The sequence below is a fragment of the Schistocerca cancellata genome, unplaced genomic scaffold (assembly GCF_023864275.1).
Source record: "Schistocerca cancellata isolate TAMUIC-IGC-003103 unplaced genomic scaffold, iqSchCanc2.1 HiC_scaffold_1143, whole genome shotgun sequence".
Classification (NCBI taxonomy): Eukaryota; Metazoa; Arthropoda; class Insecta; order Orthoptera; family Acrididae; genus Schistocerca; species Schistocerca cancellata.
The window spans coordinates 621,841-645,295 of record NW_026047142.1 but is presented as its reverse complement, the minus strand read 5'-3'; the positions used below and the strand labels follow the sequence as shown (position 1 = coordinate 645,295).

The 23,455-nt window shown below is 41.9% G+C and overlaps 1 protein-coding gene across 1 annotated transcript in view; it reads right to left on the bottom strand.

The window, feature by feature from the left end:
- Positions 1–23,455, bottom strand: part of LOC126159437 (uncharacterized) — a 199,733-nt gene that overhangs the window by 118,901 nt on the left and 57,377 nt on the right. Inside the window, exon 4 of the mRNA XM_049916547.1 lies at positions 18,909–18,955. Within this exon, the coding sequence (XP_049772504.1) occupies positions 18,909–18,955 (47 nt within the window). The remainder of the gene's footprint in view (positions 1–18,908; positions 18,956–23,455) is intronic.

Genomic DNA, 23,455 nt, shown 5'->3' with positions numbered 1-23,455 from the left:
CCCAATAATGCAAACTAAACCTGTTTATAAGATGAAGTATAAGAAAGTGGATGTGTATTGTCACAAAAACGCACTATAGATCAACAGATACATATACAATATTTTCTCAACAGATAATTAGGATGATGATGATGATGAAGATGATAATAATAATAATAATAATAATAATAATAATAATAATAAGCCCGTGGAACCCCCTGGAAAAGAAGAGGCCTCCAGTACGTTCTGCCAGTCGTAAAAGGCGACAAAAAGAACAAACCACTAATAGGGCTAACCCCCCCTTTAGTGTGATTACTTGGTTCAGGACAGAACTAAAGAAGCCTCGGTCAAGCACCTTCATAGTCGGGGATGTCGCTTGAACCCTATGTCTGCCCACAATGGTAATGACACTGCTAGCCAACTGGAAAATGATTTAAATCCTAATAGAGGTGTTTCGCAGGATATGCTTCCTGCAACCACCCTAGAAGGAAAACAAAGACAGAGGATGAGATGGTCAGATGAAGTTAATCAACACCTCATGTTCTGTTATTACCAAGCAACAAACCTAGGAACCAACACAACTGGATACAGATCACAAGTATACACAACATTTATTACCAGATACCCAGACTTAAAATTTTTAACAGAACGATGACTAGCTGATCAGATCCGTGTAATAATCAAAAATAACAGGATACCCCAGTCAGAATTAGAAAACATCAAACAACAACTACAACACAACAATGTATTCGTAACTGCCATCCGCTTCACGTCTGCTGTGCAGCGAGCTACCATAATTTAAGTATTAACTGTATTTTTCTTACTTGTCACTTCTTCTTCCGTGTGTATTTGCTTTTAGGAAGCTTTAATTGTCGGGTGCTATTAATAGTGTTCCATAGATTTCGTGTTTGTTTTGAATACAGTCAGAGAGAGTTCCTTTAGTCAACCATAGTGCCAGTAGTGCTAGTGTTTGTTTTCAATACAGTCCAGAGCCAGGTAGTGCTATTTTCATTGTTTTCTATAAGAAGTGGCTAGTAACCACAGTTTAGTGAATAAACAGCCGCCTTTAGGGAATTAGCAGTCTAGTTAACAGTTGATTAACTCTCTCTACGCTTGCGGAGTGGAATCAGAGCTAACTATTTGTAGTATCGTTCCCAGAACCAATTGCGGTCCTCTGATTTGGAGCCGAGTGGAAGGCTTAAACCAGAGGCTCAGACGATTCTGCGGAGATCTGGGATGCAAATTTCTCGACCTCCGCTATCGGGTGGAGAAATGTAGGGTCCCCCTGAATAGGTCAGGCGTGCACTACACGCCGGAAGCGGCTACAAGGGTAGCGGAGTACGTGTGGAGTGCACATGGGGGTTTTTTAGGTTCGAGAATCCCCTCCCTAGGCCCGACAAGACGCCTCCTGAGACGCGGCAAGGTAGGAGTAGGCAAAATGCAACAGGGAATAACAATATTAATGTGCTAATAGTAAACTGCAGGAGCGTCTATAGGAAGGTCCCAGAACTGCTCTCATTACAACAGAAAGTTGGCTGAAATCAGATGTAAACAGTAATGAAATCCTAAACTCAGATTGGAATGTATACCGCAGAGACAGGCTGGGCAGTGAAGGGGGAGGCGTGTTTATAGCGATAAGAAGTGCAATAGTATCGAAGGAAATTGACGGAGATCCGAAATGTGAAATGATTGGGTGAAGGTCACGGTTAAAGCAGGCTCAGACATGGTAATTGGATGTCTCTATAGGGCCCCTGGCTCAGCAGCTGTTGTGGCTGAGCACCTGAAGGATAATTTGGAAAATATTTCGAGTAGATTTCCCCACCATATTATAGTTCTGGGTGGAGATTTTAATTTGCCGGATATAGACTGGGAGACTCAAATGTTCATAACGGGTGGCAGGGACAAAGAATCCAGTGAAATTTTTTTAAGTGCTTTATCTGAAAACTACCTTGAGCAGTTAAACAGAGAACTGACTCATGGCGATAACATATTAGACCTTCTGGTGACAAACAGACCCGAACTATTTGAAAAAGTTAACGCAGAAAAGGGAATCAGCGATCATAAAGCGGTTATGGCATCGATGATTTCAGCCATAAATAGGAATATTAAAAAGGGTAGGAAGATTTTTCTGTTTAGAAAAAGTGACAAAAAGCAGATTTCAGAGTACCCGTTGGCTCAACCCAAAAGTTTTGTCTCAAGTACAGATAGTGTTGAGGATCAGTGGACAAAGTTCAAAACCGTCGTACATAACGTGTTAGATGAGTATGTGCCAAGCAAGATCGTAAGAGATGGAAAAGAGCCACCGTGGTACAACAACCGAGTTAGAAAACTGCTGCGGAAGCAAAGGGAACTTCACAGCAAACGTAAACATAGCCAAACCCTTGCAGACAAACAAAAATTACGCGAAGCGAAATGTAGTGTGAGGAGGGCTATGCGAGAGGCGTTCAATGAATTCGAAAGTAAAGTTCTATGTACTGACTTGGCAGAAAATTCTAAGAAATTTTGGTCTTATGTCAAAGCGGTGGGTGGATCAAACCAAAATGTCCAGACACTCTGTGACCAAAATGGTACTGAAACAGAGGATGACAGACTAAAGGCCGAAATACTAAATGTCTTTTTCCAAAGTTGTTTCACAGAGGAAGATTGCACTGTAGTTCCTTCTCTAGATTGTCGCACAGATGACAAAATGGTAGATATCGAAATAGATGACAGAGGGATAGAGAAACAATTAAAATCGCTCAAAAGAGGAAAGGCCTCTGGACATGATAGGGTACCAGTTCAGTTTTACACAGAGTACGCGAAGGAACTTGCCCCCCTTCTTGCAGTGGTGTACCGTAGGTCTCTAGAAGAGCGTAGCGTTCCAAAGGATTGGAAAAGAGCACAGGTCATCCCCGTTTTCAAGAAGGAACGTCGAACAGATGTGCAGAACTATAGAACTATATCTCTAACGTCGATGAGTTGTAGAATTTTAGAACACGTATTGTGTTCGAGTATAATGGCTTTTCTGGAGACTAGAAATCTACTCTGTAGGAATCAGCATGGGTTTCGAAAAAGATGGTCATGTGAAATCCAGCTCGCGCTATTCGTCCACGAGACTCAGAGGGCCATAGACACGGGTTCCCAGGTAGATGCCGTGTTTCTTGACTTCCGCAAGGCGTTCGATACAGTTCCCCACAGTCGTTTAATGGACAAAGTAAGAGCATACGGACTATCAGACAAACTGTGTGATTGGATTGAAGATTTCCTAGATAACGGGACGCAGCATGTCATTCTCAATGGAGAGAAGTCTTCCGAAGTAAAAGTGATTTCAGGTGTGCCGCAGGGGAGTGTCATAGGACCATTGCTATTCACAATATACATAAATGACCTGGTGGATGACATCGGAAGTTCACTGAGGCTTTTTGCAGATGATGCTGTGGTGTTTCGAGAGGTTGTAACAATGGAAAATTGTACTGAAATGAAGGAGGATCTGCAGCGAATTGGCGCATGGTGCAGCGAATGGCAATTGAATCTCAATGTAGACAAGTGTAATGTGCTGCGAATACACAGAAAGATAGATCCTTTATCATTTAGCTACAAAATAGCAGGTCAGCAACTGGGAGCAGTTAATACCATAAATTATCTGGGAGTACGCATTAGGAGTGATTTAAAATGGAATGATCATATAATGTTGATCGTCGGTAAAGCAGATGCCAGAGTGAGATTCATTGGAAGAATCCTAAGGAAATGCAATCCGAAAACAAAGGAAGTAGGTTACAGTAAGCTTGTTCGCCCACCGCTTGAATACTGCTCAGCAGTGTGGGATCCGTCCCAGATAGGGTTGATAGAAGATATAGAGAAAATCCAATGGAGAGCAGCGCGCTTCATTACAGGATCATTTAGTAATCGCGAAAGCGTTACGGAGATGATAGATAAACTCCAGTGGTAGACTCTGCAGGAGAGACGCTCAGTAGCTCGGTACAGGCTTTTGTCAAAGTTTCGAGAACATACCTTCACCAAAGAGTCAAGCAGTATATTGCTCCCTACTACGTATATCTCGCGAAGAGACCATGAGGATAAAATCAGAGAGATTAGAGCCCACACAGAGGCATACCGACAATCCTTCTTTCCACGAACAATACGAGACTGGAATAGAAGGGAGAACCGATAGAGGTACTCAAGGCACCCTCCGCCACACACCGTCAGGTGGCTTGCGGAGTATGGATGTAGATGTAGATGTAGATATACTGGAACAAAATAATGTGCAATCAGAAGAAGAAGAAAATACAGTAATGGACTCAAACATCTCAGAGCAAACAAACAAAGACCAACACGCATCAATTAAACAATCAGAGGAAAATGAAATCTTAAGACAGCCACCAGAACAAGCACAAATAGAACACGAAGTGACACACATGTTAGATATAGAAGAGAAATTTCAGCTGACATATATAGAATACAAAGACACAAATACAGACATTAGACCATTCTTGCATAGACCGCCAAATAACCCACAAGTCGAAACAACAATAAAAACTATCAACACAATCATACACAACAAAATAAATGAAAACACAACTATGGAAGAGTTACAACTACTGGTTTATATAGGAGCACTCACTACACTAAATATACATACTAGGCAGAGATCAGAACCAACCAACACACAGAAGAAACCCACAAAACCAGCATGGCAACACAGGCTACATATCAGAATAGAGAAACTGAGAAAAGACATCGGACAGCTAACACAATTTATAAGAAATGAAATGTCAGAAAAAAAACGAAAAAGGTTAGGTAAAATCACACAGCAAAAAGCGATAGAGCAATTAGATGAAAAGAAGCAGAAATTACAAGCATTGGAACAACGACTTAGAAGATACAAAAAAAAGTGAAAATAGAAGGAAACAAAACCAAACATTCAACACAAACCAAAAGAAATTTTACCATACAATAGATAACACACACATTAAAGTAGACAATTCACCAAGCATAACAGACATGGAACACTTCTGGAGCAACATATGGTCAAACCCGGTACAACATAACAGGCATGCACGGTGGATACAATCAGAAACAGACACATACAAGATGATACCGCGGATGCCTGAAGTGATAATTTTGCAATATGAAGTCACCCAAACAATTAATTCTACTCACAATTGGAAAGCCCCTGGAAAAGATAAAATAGCAATTTTCTGGCTAAAGAAGTTCACCTCAACACATTCACATCTAACTAAATTATTTAACAATATGAATATAATAGAGGGAAACATTCCACGTGGGAAAAATATATCTAAAAACAAAGATGATTTGACTTACCAAACGAAAGTGCTGGCAGGTCGATAGACACACAAACAAACACACAAAATTCAAGCTTTCACAGCCAACCGTTGCTTCGTCAGGAAAGAGGGAAGGAGATGGAAAGACAAAAGGATGTGGGTTTTAAGGGAGAGGGTAAGGAGTCATTCCAATCCCGGGAGAGGAAAGACTTACCTTAGGGGGAAAAAAGGACAGGTATACACTCGCACACACACACATATCCATCCACACATATACAGACACAAGCAGACATTTGTAAAGGCAAAGAGTTTGGGCAGAGATGTCAGTCGAGGCGGAAGTAAAGAGGCAAAGATGTTGATGAGAGACAGGTGAGGTATGAACGGCGGCAAATTGAAATTAGAAATTAGCGGAGATTGAGGCCTGGTGCATAACGAGAAGAGAGGATACACTGAAGGGCAAGTTCCCGCCTCTGGAGTTCTGACAGGTTGGTGTTAGTGGGAAGTATCCAGATAACCCGGATGGTGTAACACTGTGCCAAGATGTGCTGGCCGTGCACCAAGGCATGTTTAGCCACAGGATGATCCTCATTACCAACAAACACTGTCTGCCTGTGTCCATTCATGTGAATGGACAGTTTGTTGCTGGTCATTCCCACATAGAAAGCTTCACCGTGTAGGCAGGTCAGTTGGTAAATCACGTGGGTGCTTTCACACGTGGCTCTGCCTTTGATCGTGTACACCTTCTGGGTTACAGGACTGGAGTAGGTGGTGGTGGGAGGGTGCATGGGACAGGTTTTACACCGGGGGCAGTTACAAGGGTAGGAGCCAGAGGGTAGGGAAGGTGGTTTGGGGATTTCATAGGGATGAACTAAGAGGTTACGAAGGTTAGGTGGATGGCGGAAAGACACTCTTGGTGGAGTGGGGAGGATTTCATGAAGGATGGATCTCATTTCAGGGCAGGATTTGAGGAAGTCGTATCCCTGCTGGAGAGCCACATTCAGAGTATGATCCAGTCCCGGAAACTATCCTGACACAAGTGGGGCACTTTTGTGGTTCTTCTGTGGGAGGTTCTGGGTTTGAGGAGATGAGGAAGTGGCTCTGGTTATTTGCTTCTGTACCAGGTTGGGAGGGTAGTTGCGGGATGCAAAAGCGGTTTCAGGTTGTTGGTGTAATGTTTCAGGGATTCCGGACTGGAGCAGATTCGTTTGCCAGGAAGACCTAGGCTATAGGGAAGGGACCGTTTGATATGGAATGGGTGGCAGCTGTCATAACGGAGGTACTGTTGCTTGTTGGTGGGTTTGATGTGGACAGACATGTGAAGCTGGCCATTGGACAGGTGGAGGTCAACGTCAAGGAAAGTGGCATGGGATTTGGAGTAGGACCAGGTGAATCTGATGAAACCAAAGGAGTTGAGGTTGGAGAGGAAATTCTGGAGTTCTTCTTCACTGTGAGTCCAGATCATGAAAACGTCATCAATAAATCTGTACCAAACTTTGGGTTGGCAGGCCTGGGTAACCAAGAAGGCTTCCTCTAAGCGACCCATGAATAGGTTGGCGTACAAGGGGGCCATCCTGGTACCCATGGCTGTTCCCTTTAATTGTTGGTATGTCTGGCTTTCAAAAGTGAAGAAGTTGTGGGTCAGGATGAAGCTCGCTAAGGTAATGAGGAAAGAGGTTTTAGGTAGGGTGGCAGGTGATCGGCGTGAAAGGAAGTGCTCCATCGCAGCAAGGCCCTGGACGTGCGAAATATTTGTGTATAAGGAAGTGGCATCAATGGTCCGGGAGTAACAGACTGGGTAAGGATTCCAGGCGTTCGAGAAAGTGGTTGGTGTCTTTGATGAAGGATGGGAGACTGCATGTAATGGGTTGAAGGTGTTTATCTACGTAGGCAGAGATACGTTCTGTGGGGGCTTGGTAACCAGCTACAATGGGGTGGCCGGGATGATTGGGTTTGTGAATTTTAGGAAGAAGGTAGAAGGTTGGGGTGCGTGGTGTTGGTGGGGTCAGGAGGTTGATGGAGTCAGGTGAAAGGTTTCGTAGGGGGCCTAAGGTTCTGAGGATTCCTTGAAGCTCTGCCTGGACATCAGGAATGGGATTACCTTGGCAAACTTTGTATGTGGTATTGTCTGAAAGCTGACACAGTCTCTCAGCCACATACTCCCGACGATTAAGTACCACTGTCATGGAACCCTTGTCCACCAGAAAAATGACGATGGAACGGTCAGCCTTCAGATCACGGATAGCTTGGGCTTCAGCAGTGGTGTTGTTGGGAGTAGGATTAAGGTTTTTTATGAAGGATTGAGAGGCAAGGCTGGAAGTCAGAAATTCCTGGAAGGTTTGGAGGGGGTGATTTTGAGGAAGAGGAGGAGGGTCCGGCTGTGATGGAGGACGGAACTGTTCCAGGCAGGGTTCAATTTGGATAGTGTCTTGGGGAGTTGGATCATTAGGAGTAGGATTAGGATCATTTTTCTTCATGGCAAAGTGATATTTCCAGCAGAGACTACGAGTGTAGGACAGTAAATCTTTGGCGAGGGCTGTTTGGTTGAATCTGGGAGTGGGGCTGAAGGTGAGGCCTTTGGATAGGACAGAGGTTTTGGATTGGGAGAGAGGTTTGGAGGAAAGGTTAATTACTGAATTAGGGTGTTGTGGTTCCAGATTGTGTTGATTGGAATTTTGAGATTTTGGAGGGAGTGGAGCTGGAAGTGGGAGATTGAGTAGATGGGAGAGACTGGGTTTGTGTGCAATGAGAGGAGCTTGAGGTTTGCTGGAAAGGTTGTGAAGGGTGAGTGAGTTGCCTTTCCGGAGGTGGGAAACCAGGAGATTGGATAGATTTTTAAGGTGGAGGGTGGCATGCTGTTCTAATTTGCGGTTGGCCTGTAGGAGGATGCTCTGAACAGCTGGTGTGGATGTGGGAGAGGAAAGATTGAGGAATTTTATTAAGGATAGGAGTTGACGGGTGTGTTCATTGGCTGAGTTGATGTGTAGGTGAAGGATTAGGTGGGTGAGGGCAATGGATTGCTCAGTTTGGAACTGGTATAGGGACTGATGGAAAGAAGGGTTGCAGCCAGAGATGGGAACTTTAAGTGTGAGGCCTTTGGGGGTAATGCCAAATATCAGACAAGCCTGAGAAAATAAAATATGGGAGTGTAATCTGGCTAGGGCAAAGGCATGTTTGCGGAGGGAATGTAGATAAAACTTAATGGGGTCGTTGTGGGGGTGTTGTGAGGGTGACATGGTATTAGAAGGTGGAAAGTGTAACATGAGGCTGAAATGACAATGAAAATAAAAATAAAAATATATGGGGAGCGATAAAGGTGAACTAGAAAGCAACTGGAGATCTGGTGTGAAAAAAGTGTTGGATAGAGCTGGGCTATGTTGATCCTGTTGTGAACTTGTGTAGGTAGACAACGACGTGCGTAAAGGTTAGGTGGTTGTGTTGCCGCCAAAACACGTTAAAGGGTGGAGAAAATCGGCAAAATTTCGAAAAACCTACGTGCAAATGTATTAAAAGGAGTGGTTTTGTGATGGCAGATTATGAAAACGAGGCTAACAATTGTCTGACGAAGAAATAATGACGTTAAAACCTGTGGGAAGTGGCTAAAAATGATTAGTGATTTGAGAAAACGGAATGGAACTAAAGCAAAAGTTATTAGAACTAGCCGAAATGGTTGTTTAATAGGTGAAAGGAACTATTTGTGAACTATAAACGGTGGATTTTATAGTAGCAGTAGTGTTGAAAGCGGAAAAAAAAATTTTTATTTTGGTTATGGTTTGGAAGTGGGTTACGTATTATTGAATATATATCGGCGGGATAAAATTGTATAGTAGATTATGGTAAAAAGGAGAAGGTGAATACAAACTGAAACTACTGGCAAAAACAGAAAGAGAAAATAAGACGACAGAAAAGATTTCGAAATGCAACAGTGACAATAACAAACGTAATTGTTGGGTTCAAATTAATGATATGAATATAATAGAGGGAAACATTCCACGTGGGAAAAATATATCTAAAAACAAAGATGATGAGACTTACCAAACAAAAGCGCTGGCAGGTCGATAGACACACAAACAAACACAAACATACACACAAAATTCAAGCTTTTGCAACAAACAGTTGCTTCATCAGAAAAGAGGGAAGGAGAGGGAAAGATGAAAGGATGTGGGTTTTAAGGGAGAGGGTAAGGAGTCATTCCAATCCTGGGAGCAGAAAGACTTACCTTAGGGGGAAAAAAGGACAGGTATACATTCGCGCGCACACACACACATATCCATCCGCACATACACAAACACAAGCAGACATTTGTAAAGGCAAAGAGTTTGGGCAGAGATGTCAGTCGAGGCGGAAGTAAAGAGGCAAAGATGTTGTTGAAAGACAGGTGAGGTATGAGTGGCAGCAACTTGAAATTAGCGGAGGTTGAGGCCTGGCGGATAACGAGAAGAGAGGATATACTGAAGGGCAAGTTCCCATCTCCGGAGTTCTGACAGGTTGGTGTTAGTGGGAAGTATCCAGATAACCCGGAAGGTGTAACACTGTGCCAAGATGTGCTGGCCGTGCACCAAAGCATGTTTAGCCACAGGGTGATCCTCATTACCAACAAACACTGTCTGCCTGTGTCCATTCATGCGAATGGACAGTTTGTTGTTGGTCATTCCCACATAGAAAGATTCAGAGTGTAGGCAGGTCAGTTGGTAAATCACGTGGGTGCTTTCACACGTGGCTCTGCCTTTGATCTTGTACACCTTCCGGGTTAGAGGACTGGAGTAGGTGGTGGTGGGAGGGTGCATAGGACAGGTTTTACACTGGGGGTGGTTGCAAGGGTAGGAGCCAGAGGGTAGGGAAGGTGGTTTGGGGATTTCATAGGGATGAACTAAGAGGTTATGAAGGTTAGGTGGGTGGCGGAAAGATACTCTTGGTGGAGTGGGGAGGATTTCATGAAGGATGGATCTCATTTCAGGGCAGGAATTGAGGAAGTCGTATCCCTGCTGGAGAGCCACATTCAGAGTCTGATCCAGTCCCGGAAAGTATCCTGTCACAAGTGGGGCCCTTTTGGGGTTCTTCTGTGGGAGGTTCTGGGTTTGAAGGGATGAGGAAGTGACTCTGGTTATTTGCTTCTGTACCAGGTCTGGAGGGTAGTTGCAGGATGCGAAAGCTGTTTTCAGGTTGTTGGTGTATTGGTTCAGGGATTCTGGACTGGAGCAGATTCGTTTGCCACGAAGACCTAGGCTGTAGGGAAGGGACTGTTTGATGTGGAATGGGTGGCAGCTGTCATAATGGAGGTACTGTTGCTTGTTGGTGGGTTTGATGTGGACGGACGTGTGAAGCTGGCCATTGGACGGGGGAAATGCCTCATATTCCTGTGACAGATAAAGAACACTTGAATTTTTTATGGGTATTGAAATCAGGAGTTTAATTACCAAGAAGTTTATGTTCATAGGAACTGTTTGAATATTCAGTTCTACAGCAGTTCAACTAGAAATGCGTTGATTCATTATTCTGGCTCTCCAGACGGGATGGGATGTCTGAAAAAGTATTTGAGTGTGTTCAACAATTGTAAACTATCCAAAGCCAAAGTGTACTTAGTTCTGAATTCTACCTATATGATAATTTACAATTTGACAGGGGTACTAACACTCGTGGCCTACTCTCTGACATGTGTACAAGGTTTCACTCCAATTAGATACATCGTTCAAAACAAAATGAAAGTGAAATCAGGACTAAGAGACATATGTGTTGAATTTGAATCATCAGATAATTTCCCCAGGTACCGCAGATCCACAGCATTTCACAATGACACCTTCAAGTGTGAACATCGTTGCTGACACACAGGGTTTCTACAAGGAACGTGGAAAATTTGTATTTAAAGATATCATCTTTACTGTATTCACAAATGTTGGACATGTAATAATGACACTCTCTGCAAGTGTGACACCATCCAATTGTTCAGAAAAGTAATGCGTGCCAAAACAAAAAATCACATCGTGGTCAGCACATTGTCACCACAGGAAATACTGGAACATCCCAGGAATTGCTTACAACGATATAATGACATCCGTCCAAATCTTTGTACACAAAGACAATGTCATTTACATCAAAGTTAATGTAAAGGTGTTGTGGATATGTAATTATAAGAATGCTTCAGTTAGCAACTGGGAATAGCATCCATCTGTCAAACAGGTGTATGAATTTGAGTGACCAACAAAAATTATTTTCTTTTTCAAATAAGCTTTGTATTTAATCAGTTCAATATCCTTCTAAATCCTCCTCCACCGACAGGTTTCAACATGTGTGCAGACAGGGAATTATTCACGGTAAGTATTTATTTTCATCCAGAAACATTTAGGTTTCCCACCCAAAATAGTAGAGTTTTAGATGTGGCTTCTACATGTCTTTGGAATCAGCAACAGTCTCCTGGTGCCTCTTTCCGACACACTATCCAACCCATTCTGAATGCAAAATTCCATGTTTTTATTGCACAAACTGAGGTGCACACCTCATACTTAAAGTTCACTTTTTTCTTCATCACTGCACTCATGCTGGATAAAAATCACCCAACATTTATGTCTCAGCCCTTTAGATAATAATGTAACACTGGGCAGTGCATACAGACACAGCTGTGTCCTATGAACTCGAAGCAAGAACTCTAATAATGAACTGAAGATATCCAGACACTGTCACCTCCAGTACAATATCGATACCTCTGAACTTCTAACCCTGCATACGAAGTGCATTTTGGGCCTGAAGACAGCATACTGAAATGCTAACACTGGAACTCAAAATAAAATAAAATAACTTTTCAAATATGTACGGCTATTTGGCAATCTTCCTCGATAAAAATTTTTGGATAGGTCTATGGCAGCAGCACGTCACAGCATTGCTGCAATCCTTTAGTTGACTAAAGTAACATCAAGTACATAAGTATGCGCAGATATTTAAAATGCCCTCTTGATTTTTGGTGGTTTAAGATATCTTCTTTAAAAACAATAATGATAGTGTGTGTGTGTGTGTGTGTGTGTGTGTGTGTGTGTGTGTGTGTTGGGAGGGGGGAGTGCAAGCTGGTTATCTACTGGGGGATGAAGCTCACTCTCTCCCCTCCATTGCACTCACTGACTGGAAACTAAAAGGACTGTAGGAAAAACATTGCCATCAATTAGGTCTCAAAAACAAAGAAAGCAGGCAAGGCCTGTTGATGCTAAAGGAGCTGGATTGGCTAAAAGGCTGTAAGGAATCACTGAATATATCAACACAGAGTGAAAAGCAGATGGCAGTCCTCCAGGGCTCTTACTACAGTGAGAGTCTTTCCCTCCACATTTGCGATAAACACTAACATAAAGCTTAACAGAACTTCAAACTGGGGTAAAATCATCTTTCTCTAATGAATCTTAGAATTCATCCAATACTCACTTCACCGTGTCAGTATTTCATCAATATATGGGCCAATGTGAGGAGGGATACCCAGATGGATCCTCTTGCCATAAGAGAAAATCATTACCGAGCCTTGTATGTGTGATCGACAGACTGCATAAAGTGGCAAAATTCTTTCCTCAAAGTTCAGTAGTGGTTTTCTTTCTTCATTCTGATTTTACTGGGGGTAGTAAAATTTTACCAATCAAACTCTCTTCCTGTTATGATTAGATGCATTTCTTGGTGTATTAGGTCAGTACCAGGTATCCTAATGCCTAGTAATTCACTCACAGTTGCTTCCTCAGCAAGACAAGCTGTGAGCTGCTTACGAGCATAGGACTGTGCCTCGGTGAGCATATGAAAGTGATGGCAGCACCCAATGGAGGAGGTCCATAGTAGATCCTGAACACTGACAGGCATTGCCTTGCATAGTGATGGCTAACAGATTGAAGACAGCTCTATGAGTCACAAACCAACAGGGACTTTTTGGCTACAATGTGTTATAGGGCTATGGTGACAATTGCCTGCTCAGCAGTGAACATACTTGGCAGAGACCAGAGTTTGTTATTACTACTGTACACAAACACACACTCAACTCTACAATAGTTCTATTGCCATCTGTGTACATGGTTTCTGAATTAATATACCCATGAAGGATTAAAAGAAACAGTCACCTATAGACATTAAGGTGTGTGTTCCCTTCAGGTCCACAGAGCAGGTTGAGGTGTATGTTTGAGCTAGCTATGCACTATGGAGTAGTTCGAGGAAAGGATCTGTGCATACAGTTGATTGGAGGTATCTAAAGACAATTCCTCAACACTTCCCAGCTGTTCTACTACCCCTGAGACATTTCACTTAAAGTCTAGACTTATGATTGCCAGTGGCAGATGGCACGGATCACTAGGTGCCTACCCAATCATTATTACATAATTAACTAGAAGTTCCTGATGCTTAACTTGCAATAGCAGTGGTACGCTTCCACCAGAAGGCCTTCAATGGGACCTGTGCAAAAGGCTTGTTGCCAGCCTTGTACCATTACTGTGGACAGAATCTAGTCAAATACCAATGGTGTTGCAAATCCGTATGTTATACATCCTTAACCTAAATGGGATAAGGTTAAGGATTTCTAGAATTTTGACAGAACAGTAACGGTACAGTCACCTTACCACACGGTTCCATTATGGAATATTAGAGCGATCTTAGAGCACTGAATTTTTAGGGATAGTAATTTTATTTGGCACCCATGTGATAACCATTTTAGTTTCTCATCAAAAAAGCCTCAGGCATGATACAGCTCCACCACTTCTTCTACCTGATTATTTAAGATATGTTTAGGATGTGGATACCTAATTCAGATACTATAGAGCTGTATCTACATCTACATCTACATAGACCATCTGGAAGCCATCATATGGTGTGTGGCAGAAGATACCCCATACCACTACTAGTCTTTTCCCTTCGTGTTCCACTCACAATATATGTCTCCGTATGAGTCCTGGTTCTTGTATCATATCTTCGTGAACCTTACACGCAACATATGTTGGCAATAGTAGAATCGTTCAGTAGTCAGCTTCACATGCCAGTTCTCTAAATTTTCTCACTGGACAGAATGTTGCATTCCCTTCAGAGATTCCCATTTCAGTTCACGAATATCTCCGTAACACTTATGTATTGCTTGAACCTGCCAGCAACACATCTAACTGCCCCTCCTGTGAATTGCTTCAATGTCTTCCTTCCATACAACACAGTGTCCACACCTGGTAGCTGAGCGGTCAGCATGACGGAATGTCATACCTAACAGCCCCATTGACATACAAGTCACCGAAGTGGTGTCAACTCGAAAGACTTGCACCAGGCGAACAGTCTACCTGACAGGAGGCCCTAGCCACATGGCATTTACATTTTATCTGATATGGTATGGATCCCCAACACTCTAGTAGTACTCAAGAATAGGTCGCACCTCTGTCCTATATGCAGTCACCTTCACAGGTGAACCACTCTTTCCTAAAATTCTTCCAATATGCCAAAGTCGACCATTCGCCTTCTCTACCACAATTCTTGCATGTTCATTCCATTTCAGACCACTCTGCAATGTTAGGCCCAGATATTTAAATGACTTGGCTGTAGCAAGTAGGACACTAGTAATACTGTAACTCAACATTTCAGATTTGTTCTTTCCATTCATCTGCATTTGACCGTCATTCATTATACCAACCAGAAATTTTGTCTAAGTCATCTAGTATCTTCCTACAGTCACTCAACTTTGAGGAAAACATACTGTGTTTTTTTACTTACAAAATCTTCGAGCCACTCTCACATCTGTGAACTTATTCCATGTGCTCATACCTATGGCAACAGCTTGCAATGCAGCAATGTACCAAATCTAGAAATATGGAATCTGTCTGTTGCCCTCCATCTACAGATTGCAGTACGTCATGTGACAAAAGGACAAGCTGAGTTTCTCACAAGCAATCCTTTCTAAACCCATGCTGATTCTTGGACATAAGCATCTCAGACTCAAGAAAGTTTAATATGCTCAAACTTAGAATATGTTCATGGATTCAGCAACAAAACAAAGTTAGGGATATTAGTCGGTAACTTTTTGGGTCTGTTCTTTTACTTTTCTTATTTACTAGCATCACCTGTGCTTTTCTCCAGCCACTTGGGACTTTGTGATGGGCAAAAGATTCACAATAAATGTAGGCTAGGTAGAGGCCCAATACCATAGAATACTCTTTGTAAAACCAGATTGGGATTCCATCCAGACCTGGTGATATATCTTCTTTCAAACCTCCCAGCTGTTTCTCTACGCCAGAGATGGTTATTGCTTTGTCATCTTATGAGAGTCAGTCTGATGCTCAAATGACTATATCTCTGCATGATTCCCCTGTGTGAACGATTTCTTGAACGCAAAATTTAAAACTTTAGCATATGTTTTGCTATCTTCAACTGTCATGCTGGACTGGTCAACAAGGGACTGAATGAAAGACTTACATATGACTAGAATTTTCTCAGGTACTCTGCCAGAGCTTTTGCTGAGGTGTGACTGCGATAGTCGTTGTGTGCTTTATACATAGATCTTTTCACAGATGCATTAATCTCTACTAACCTTCACTTGCCATCATTTGGGCATTTTCTTTTGAAGTGAGAGTGCAACAGCCTCTGTTTCCTCAGCATCTACCAAATTTCATTTTTAAACAATGGAGGTTCCTTTCCATCCTTCATCCACTTACTATGCAGTTAACTCTCCACACCATGATTTACAATATGCTTAAACTTTGCCCGTAATTCCTCTATATCTACCTTACTGGAATTAAGTATTGTCAATTCACTCTCTAAGTGAGATGCTAACAACTGCTTTTCTGCTCTATCTAGCAGAAATTCTCTCCTAGCCTTCTTTCCTGATTTATTAACTTTAGAAACCATAGTTGCTATTATGATATCAAGATTGCTAATCCCTGTTTGTATACTGACATTGTCGATAAGATCCATCCTATTTATAGCTACAAGGTCTAAGTTATTTCCAGTGTGTGTGGGCTGCTGAGTTAGCTGCTCAAGATAGATTTCAGAAATCATGTTCAAAAGTATTTCACATGACTGGCAGTCTATACCACCCAAATGAATCCATAGGAATCCCAATCTATACTCAGTACGTTAAAATCACCTGCAACTAGTCTTGCACAAAGTCAGTATTTATGTGCTACTGACAAGATTTTCTTTGAATGACTATAGAACTGTCACAGCGGAATCGGATGGCTGGTAGAAACATCCAACAATTAACATGGTTTCACCTACAACTATTATATGGAAACGGATAACATCACTGTCACACTCAGCTTCAACCACAATAGAGGCAGTATTTTGTCAACTGCAACGAACAATCCCCCACCTATGGCCTCCAATCTGCCTTTGCGATATACGTTCCGTGACTCGCTAAATATCTCAGAGCTTTCCACCTTGGGTTTCAGCCAGCTCTCAATCCATGAATAATTTGAGCATAAGAACTTCCCCGGAGGCAGTAAATATGAAAACTGTATTCAAACACTTCGACAGGTTGCTGATATTGTGACAGTTGAAGTGCCTTTATTCTGAAGGCCGTCTGGCTTCCTTTGCTGTATATCGACTGTGAGTGGTCATAAGAGGACCTCAAAGTACTGTTTAGCCTAAAAAACCTTCATGTGCACTCCTCAAGTACTCTGCTACCCGAGTAGCTGCTTATTTTGTGTAGTGCACCCCTGACCCATCAAGGGGAGTTCTACAAATCCTGACAAGATAATGCAGGTCTACAATTCTGCAGCCAAGACCATCACAGAGTTGACCAAGACTTGGTTGAGACCTTCCACTTGGCTGCAAACCAAAGGATCCTGATCAACTCTGGAAACAATACTGCAAAGCGCGACCTCTGCTTGTATCCCACACGCAAGGCCAGCAGTCTTCACTACCTCTGCCAGTCACTGGAATGAGCTGAGGATGGCTTCAGGCCCCGAGTGAAAGGCGTCGTTGGCGCCAATATGAGGCACAACTTGCAGATGACTCCACCCTGCATGCTCGATAGCCACAGGCAAGGCCGCCTCAACATCTCGGATGAGGCCTCCCGACAGATGTATTGTGTGCACATTGGCTTTCTTTCCAGCCCTGAATGCTGTGCTCCTAAGGGGCCCCATAATGCACCTAGTGTTGGAGCTCCTGATAACTAGTAATCCCCCCAACCCCGTGTGCCTGCTTGGGCCCTACTGAAGAAGCATAGGAGTGGCCACCTGTCCACTCACAGGATGAATGGACGAGGTGAGGTGACCGGTCTCCACATTGGTGATGTGGGTTTTTGTAGAGAACTGGGTGTCACTGTTCAGTATCCAGTCTTTTGAACACCTCCCTGGTGCTGACATTTTGTTATACCAGTGACGTGGAGCTGCAATGTAAAGAGAAGTCATCAACACACAGCAGTCCACAAACCACACAGCTCACCATGGATATGATGCCACTGACACCAATTACAAAATATTAAATACTGGTGATGCATGAATGGCTTTTAACTGGATGTATCAAGAGTATAAGATGGTAAAAAACTGCATTGATACTGGAGTAAATATTGCCTGAATTGGAGAATTTGGCAGTTCATCTTCCTTTTGAAGAGTTTGCACATTCCATTCAACAGAGAGATCATGGTGTAGTTGTTCGAAAAATGAGGAACCTTTGCTGACCTCAAGGCTGCAATAATGCAACTCTTTAGCCATTAGGAGGAAAATACCCCATCTCACCATACCAAATTAGAAGACTGAGAACGTGCAGTTAATTCCCAAGGCTGAGATGTTTTCATTTCTACTGACGTGTTGGAAAATAATGTAATGCACAATGCAGCTTCCATGGACTGTAGCACCACAACCCTTTTGGAATCCTGTATCCTATTCCAGACTCATCTCCACTCTCCCATGAGGGTATATATGTAATATTAGTAATTTACACCAATTTAAAATGTTGCTTTGACTTTGACTACATTGTGTCTCACCAATACATAGAATAAAGGAAACATATTTCTGGTTATCTGTATTCGAATTCACCAAAGCAACTCTGAAATTTACACTAATTTAAACTATTGCGGTAACATTGTTTACGTTGGGCCTCACCAGTATATCGAAAGAAGGAAACATGTTGGATTAAAAACTAAGGTACCATCATAATTTGCACACAATACAAACTACAGGCACATGGAAGGAATAAAATTGTTATTGTAGTTATGGAGTAATTAGCAATTAAAGTTATGACATTTCAAGTCATCGAAAGAGAGCTATTTTTATGTTTTTTAAGTCAGAAATTGTTCATTCTCCAAACAGAAACATGACACAATGCTTTTTCAGACAGAATCAAACATGTTCATGTTTTAATTGGTGTTAGTCAATAAAACTGTAATAACAACTATATAGAAATGTAAAATTTTACTCATACAAAATTTAATTCCTTCCTGTCTTTGTATAAAATTATTCACTGTTATTCTATGTAATTTTCTATGTGATTTGGGAAGATGTATGTAAAAACTTTAATTGTTAAATATGCAAAATTCAATGTGTAACAATAATAGTAATTGTTTAAAATCATATAAATAGAGGCGATTTATACGCTGCCAGAGGTTAGTCCTACATCAGTCTTAAGTCTGCCTTGGACCGAATTTTTGAATTAACAACATGTAGTCAGACTTTCTATGTTCGCCGTCGAACATCTAGCATACAAAATAAAATTCTTTGTGTACAAGAAGTACTGAAACATACTTACTTCATCACACAATTCCCACGTGGCAATGCAGTAACATCAAGTTGAACCTAGGGCAGCATCAAGAAAAAGCACTCTGGATTACACAAGATATGTATTTTTTTTTAATAAGATGTGTCATATTGACCATTGTTTTTCCTGTGTTAAGCAATGATACACATTCCAAACTTCATCACAAAAACATTTTCGCCACATTATATTACAACTGAATGAAACACATAGTAAGACAAGAGCCCCAGGGTGCTTCTGAAAAATTCTTCTACTGCTGATAGATAATCAGTGGAAAGTCTTGTGTCTGCTAGGATAAAATTTAATAAACAGAGTTGATGGGCATGTATTTATGCACTGAAGTTTTAACTCTGTGAGAATCCATTATACTTCCATGTCTCATCTTTGAGAAAATTGCTTGTACTTCTGAGATATCCATGACAACTGGTAGTGACCATACATATTGAATGCTGAATCCCCAATCTGGCTTGTTCTAGTTTGAACAGACGCTTTCTATGCAGACCATATGTCATTGGTTTTGAGGAACTTCACATTCATTCTTGTCATGTGTCATAATTAAGCACAGTCAATGAGTGAAACAGAACTATATCAAATAATTTTGTGGAATACCTATTCATGAATAAATCTTCAAAAAGGTAACAACTTGCTCCGTAAGACAAAATCTTAATATGCTCTAATGTCAATGATGTACACAGGCGAAACAATACACCACAGTAATACACACAGCATATGATTTATTATTTTAAAACAAAATTACCTTGGAAACTATGTTGACATCATCTTTAGTAAAATTGCAGCAGCCAAAGCATAAAATTCCCTAAAATAAGTCATGATCAGCCCTAACTGGTGAGGAGTGGCAGAAAGAGAGAGAGAGAGAGAGAGAGAGAGAGAGAGAGAGAGAGAGAGAGAGAGAGAGAGGGAGAGGGAGAGAGAGAGAGAGAGAGAGAGAGAGAGAGAGAGAGAGTGGTGTGTGTGTGTGTGTGTGTGTGTGTGTGTGTGTGTGTGTGTGTTGGGGGGGGGGGGTTCTGTTTGTAGTTCACTCAAACATTACACAGCCCGAAGTGCTGTGACTGACCCCATCATAAGTTTACAGGATTCAGACACAATGGCGAGGAATAAGGCAAGGTATTCATCTCTGACACAAGAGCCAGTGATAATTTTCTCATTGGTAAGAAAACCCAAAACTATTTTACAGAGCTGAATACTGTAAATGTGGCAAAGTTCGGCCCATACTAGTGAAGATGAACTGTGAACTCTCGCTAAGCTGTTCCTAACATTTCTTTTTTCCTTTCTTATTAAAAAATCAATCCCACACTTAGTAAGGTTTTCTGTGGAAGAATGAAATTTGAACCATTGAAGTGCCCATCTCCATGCTTTGATGGCTGCAGCAATCAGTTCTAGCCACCACACCACAAGTTTCTGATGACACTTCCCAAAGAAGCGAGAGACTGTCACTTGTAGTGTGTGAGATTTATTCTCACTTTTTCTTACACAATATCATCAATTCCCTTCAACTGATTAAATTCAAACACTATTTTGGTGCCAAAAATTGACCAATCAGCTTTTCTGAGAGACAGCCACTGATGCAGTGATAATTGTGACTGTGTTAAATAAGGGAGTGACGGTTGGGATAAAATTTGTGACCACTAGGGTATCTTTGCTGAAATGAATTTTAACTCCAGTATTGGGTGGGCAATGATCAAGTTGTGTAATTAATTTTTCTATTGTTTGACCTCTTTAGACTTATTTCTATCATCCCATTTCTTTGTGGTATATTAGTTCAATTTATATACACCACAAGAATTGCTCAAATGGAATATTTCAACCTAAACCAACTTTATTGTTGGTTTATCATTATTTCTTTACCTTTAGCTTTAGCTCGTTTTGCCTCTTGTTTAGCTGAAACTAGTCCTCATCGTCAATTACAAGGAATTACTGTTTCTGTCAGTTTTATCAAATTGAGACTCTATGAGTACTTCCATCACCTTTTTGCACTTTGAAATCCTTTCCCTATGGTGAGTTGTGAAATTATGCTCAAACGCTAGCAATGTAGTCAGCCATTCAGTTGATAAATATGTGGAACCATTAGAAATCACAGTAATTCATTCTTCATTTGAGATTTCTTTGCAGGAGACAAACAATTTACTCTTTTACCACCCACTGGACTGTGAACCTTCTTGCATTTGAAGGCAAGGCCAGGTACTGTGTGCCACATCTTCACTGAGACATGGCGAAGCATTGAAATCAATATTAAGGGCATAGTTCTCACCGCTCCTACTTTTACAATTATTATTGATTAATTGGTTCCTAGTTTTACACATAATCTGAAGTAAAATATTCGTAATCTGCTTTGGACTTTCTGCTAAGAAACTTACATTAAGGACAGTTTCTCCCTTGTACACAATTGTCTGAGGATACGGAAGTATCCTTGGCTCTGCCCCTCAGTATTCAACGAAGGATGAGGCAACATGAGTGTAGTGAATGAAATGATCTTCATTAGAACTGGAGCAGATTAATTTCAAACCTTCACCGAGGTATCTGTTCATACTTTCAATAAATTGAATTTTTATAGTCAAATAAGCTACATTTGCTTACAAAATACATTACTTGATGATTGCCCTCAGCTTAAGTCAGACAGAAAAGCACCCAGTATATTACAATAACTAGTAAGCTCTTAGGGAGTAATACGCACTTCGAAAAAAAGGTGTCACAAAATTTTAACCCAAAAGAACTAATGTTGTGTAGGTCAACAGCGCACCATTTATAAACTATGGAAACTTGCTGCCATGCACTTCGATTGACTGCGGGATTGCCCTGCTGCCAGTGGTCAGGAGAATGCATAACTGTGAATGCGTTGCCTGCCACAGATCACAACATATCCAAGGCATCCCACACACTCGATGGTACTGTGCCAGCTTTCCACTCTGGGCGCCTCGGGGCAAATCCACCAAGGTCCCGACACATCCATTGCAGTTTCATGATAAGACGTTCTGGGAACAAACCCATCTATAGATGTTAGCTCATGTACAGAAAGCCTTTTACAAATTGTATCGGCACTGAAAAGAGCCTTTTTTGTAACTAGGACACTGTTTACTAAAGCAGGTGCTCAAACTGGCAACCCTCTGAAGTGACACAAGCTTGGTAATGTCGAACGGTGTTTTGCCGAACTCTTTCAAAGATTCCTGGCATTTCCCTGATGTGATTGGTGGCATGCTGAATGTGATACATTAATTCCTCTTCATTTGTAGGTGGTTCACGTCCAGGTGGGTGAAATAGAACCTTGAAAAATCCCCACAGGAAAAAGTCCAGTGGCGTGAGGTCTGGTCGCCAGGGTCATGTCCTACAAGCACCTCTGCCAGTGAACTGCCCGTCGAAGAGTTCATTTAAATATATGCGCACAGCACAACTGTTATGTGCGGATGCCCCATCATGCTGCAACCACATGCACAGTCAGATGTCCGGGAGAACGTCTTCCAGCAGGCTGGGTAGAGTTTCTTACTAAAAATCAAGGCAATTGGCCCCAGTAAATTGAGGAGGTAGACGGACCGGCCAAATCAGATGGTCGCCCACAATGATTACCTAAATGTTAAATGAAAATCGTTCCTGGTTTCCCTGGACGTATGTGACATGAGGATTTCCCCTTGCCCAGTAATGAATGTTTTGAGTGTTGTAAAGGCCATCTTGACAGAAGGTGCACTCGTCGGTAAACAACACAATGGCGGGGAAGTCAAGACCTCGTGCTACACTTAACAGAAACCACCGGAAAAACCCTAGCCTGTGGTCATAGACCGCCACAGGATTTAGGTCTTCGACAGGGTGGAAACTAAATGGATGCTGGCCGTAGTTACTCAGAACCTCCCAGACTAACTGATGAGTGACCCCCAAGTTGTGTCCAACCACTCGAGGACTTGTCGTAGGTGCTTCCTTGAAGTGCTTGAGAACAGTCTCTTCAAATGCAGCCCCCTATCATGTTCGAGGTCTTCCAGCATCATCACGATATCCCACTAATTAGCATGTTTCACTTAGTTGCTGGTTAATTGCTGTAAACGTCTGGAGGTGTGGGTGGCGTCTTGCTACATACCGTTCCTAATACAACTGTCGAGCTTCATGCGCATTAGCACTGGCTAGTCCATAGACAAAACTCATATCTCGTTGTTCCTCAAATCAATACTGTGCTGCCATGCTTACTGCATGACTAAATCACAGGTGATGTTTGTGTGCTCTGAAGCAAAGCTTATGTGTGAATGCCTCTGATGTGAGGTGGAGACAAACAACAAGACCAATTCGACATGTGTGTATCACATGGTGGCACTGACGGGGCGAGGGATGTTTGTATGTGTGAACCGACAACTATAGCACTGCCCGTCAACCGGTGAACAGCAACAGGGCAATCCCACAGCCAATTGGAGCACGTGGTGATAAGTTTCCATAGTTTAAAAAGGGCGCGTTGTCGACCTACACAACTTTAGTAATTTTGGTTCCTATTGGCATCAGCTATCTAGGGTTAAAATTTTGTGACACAATTTTTCTCTATTCTGCTG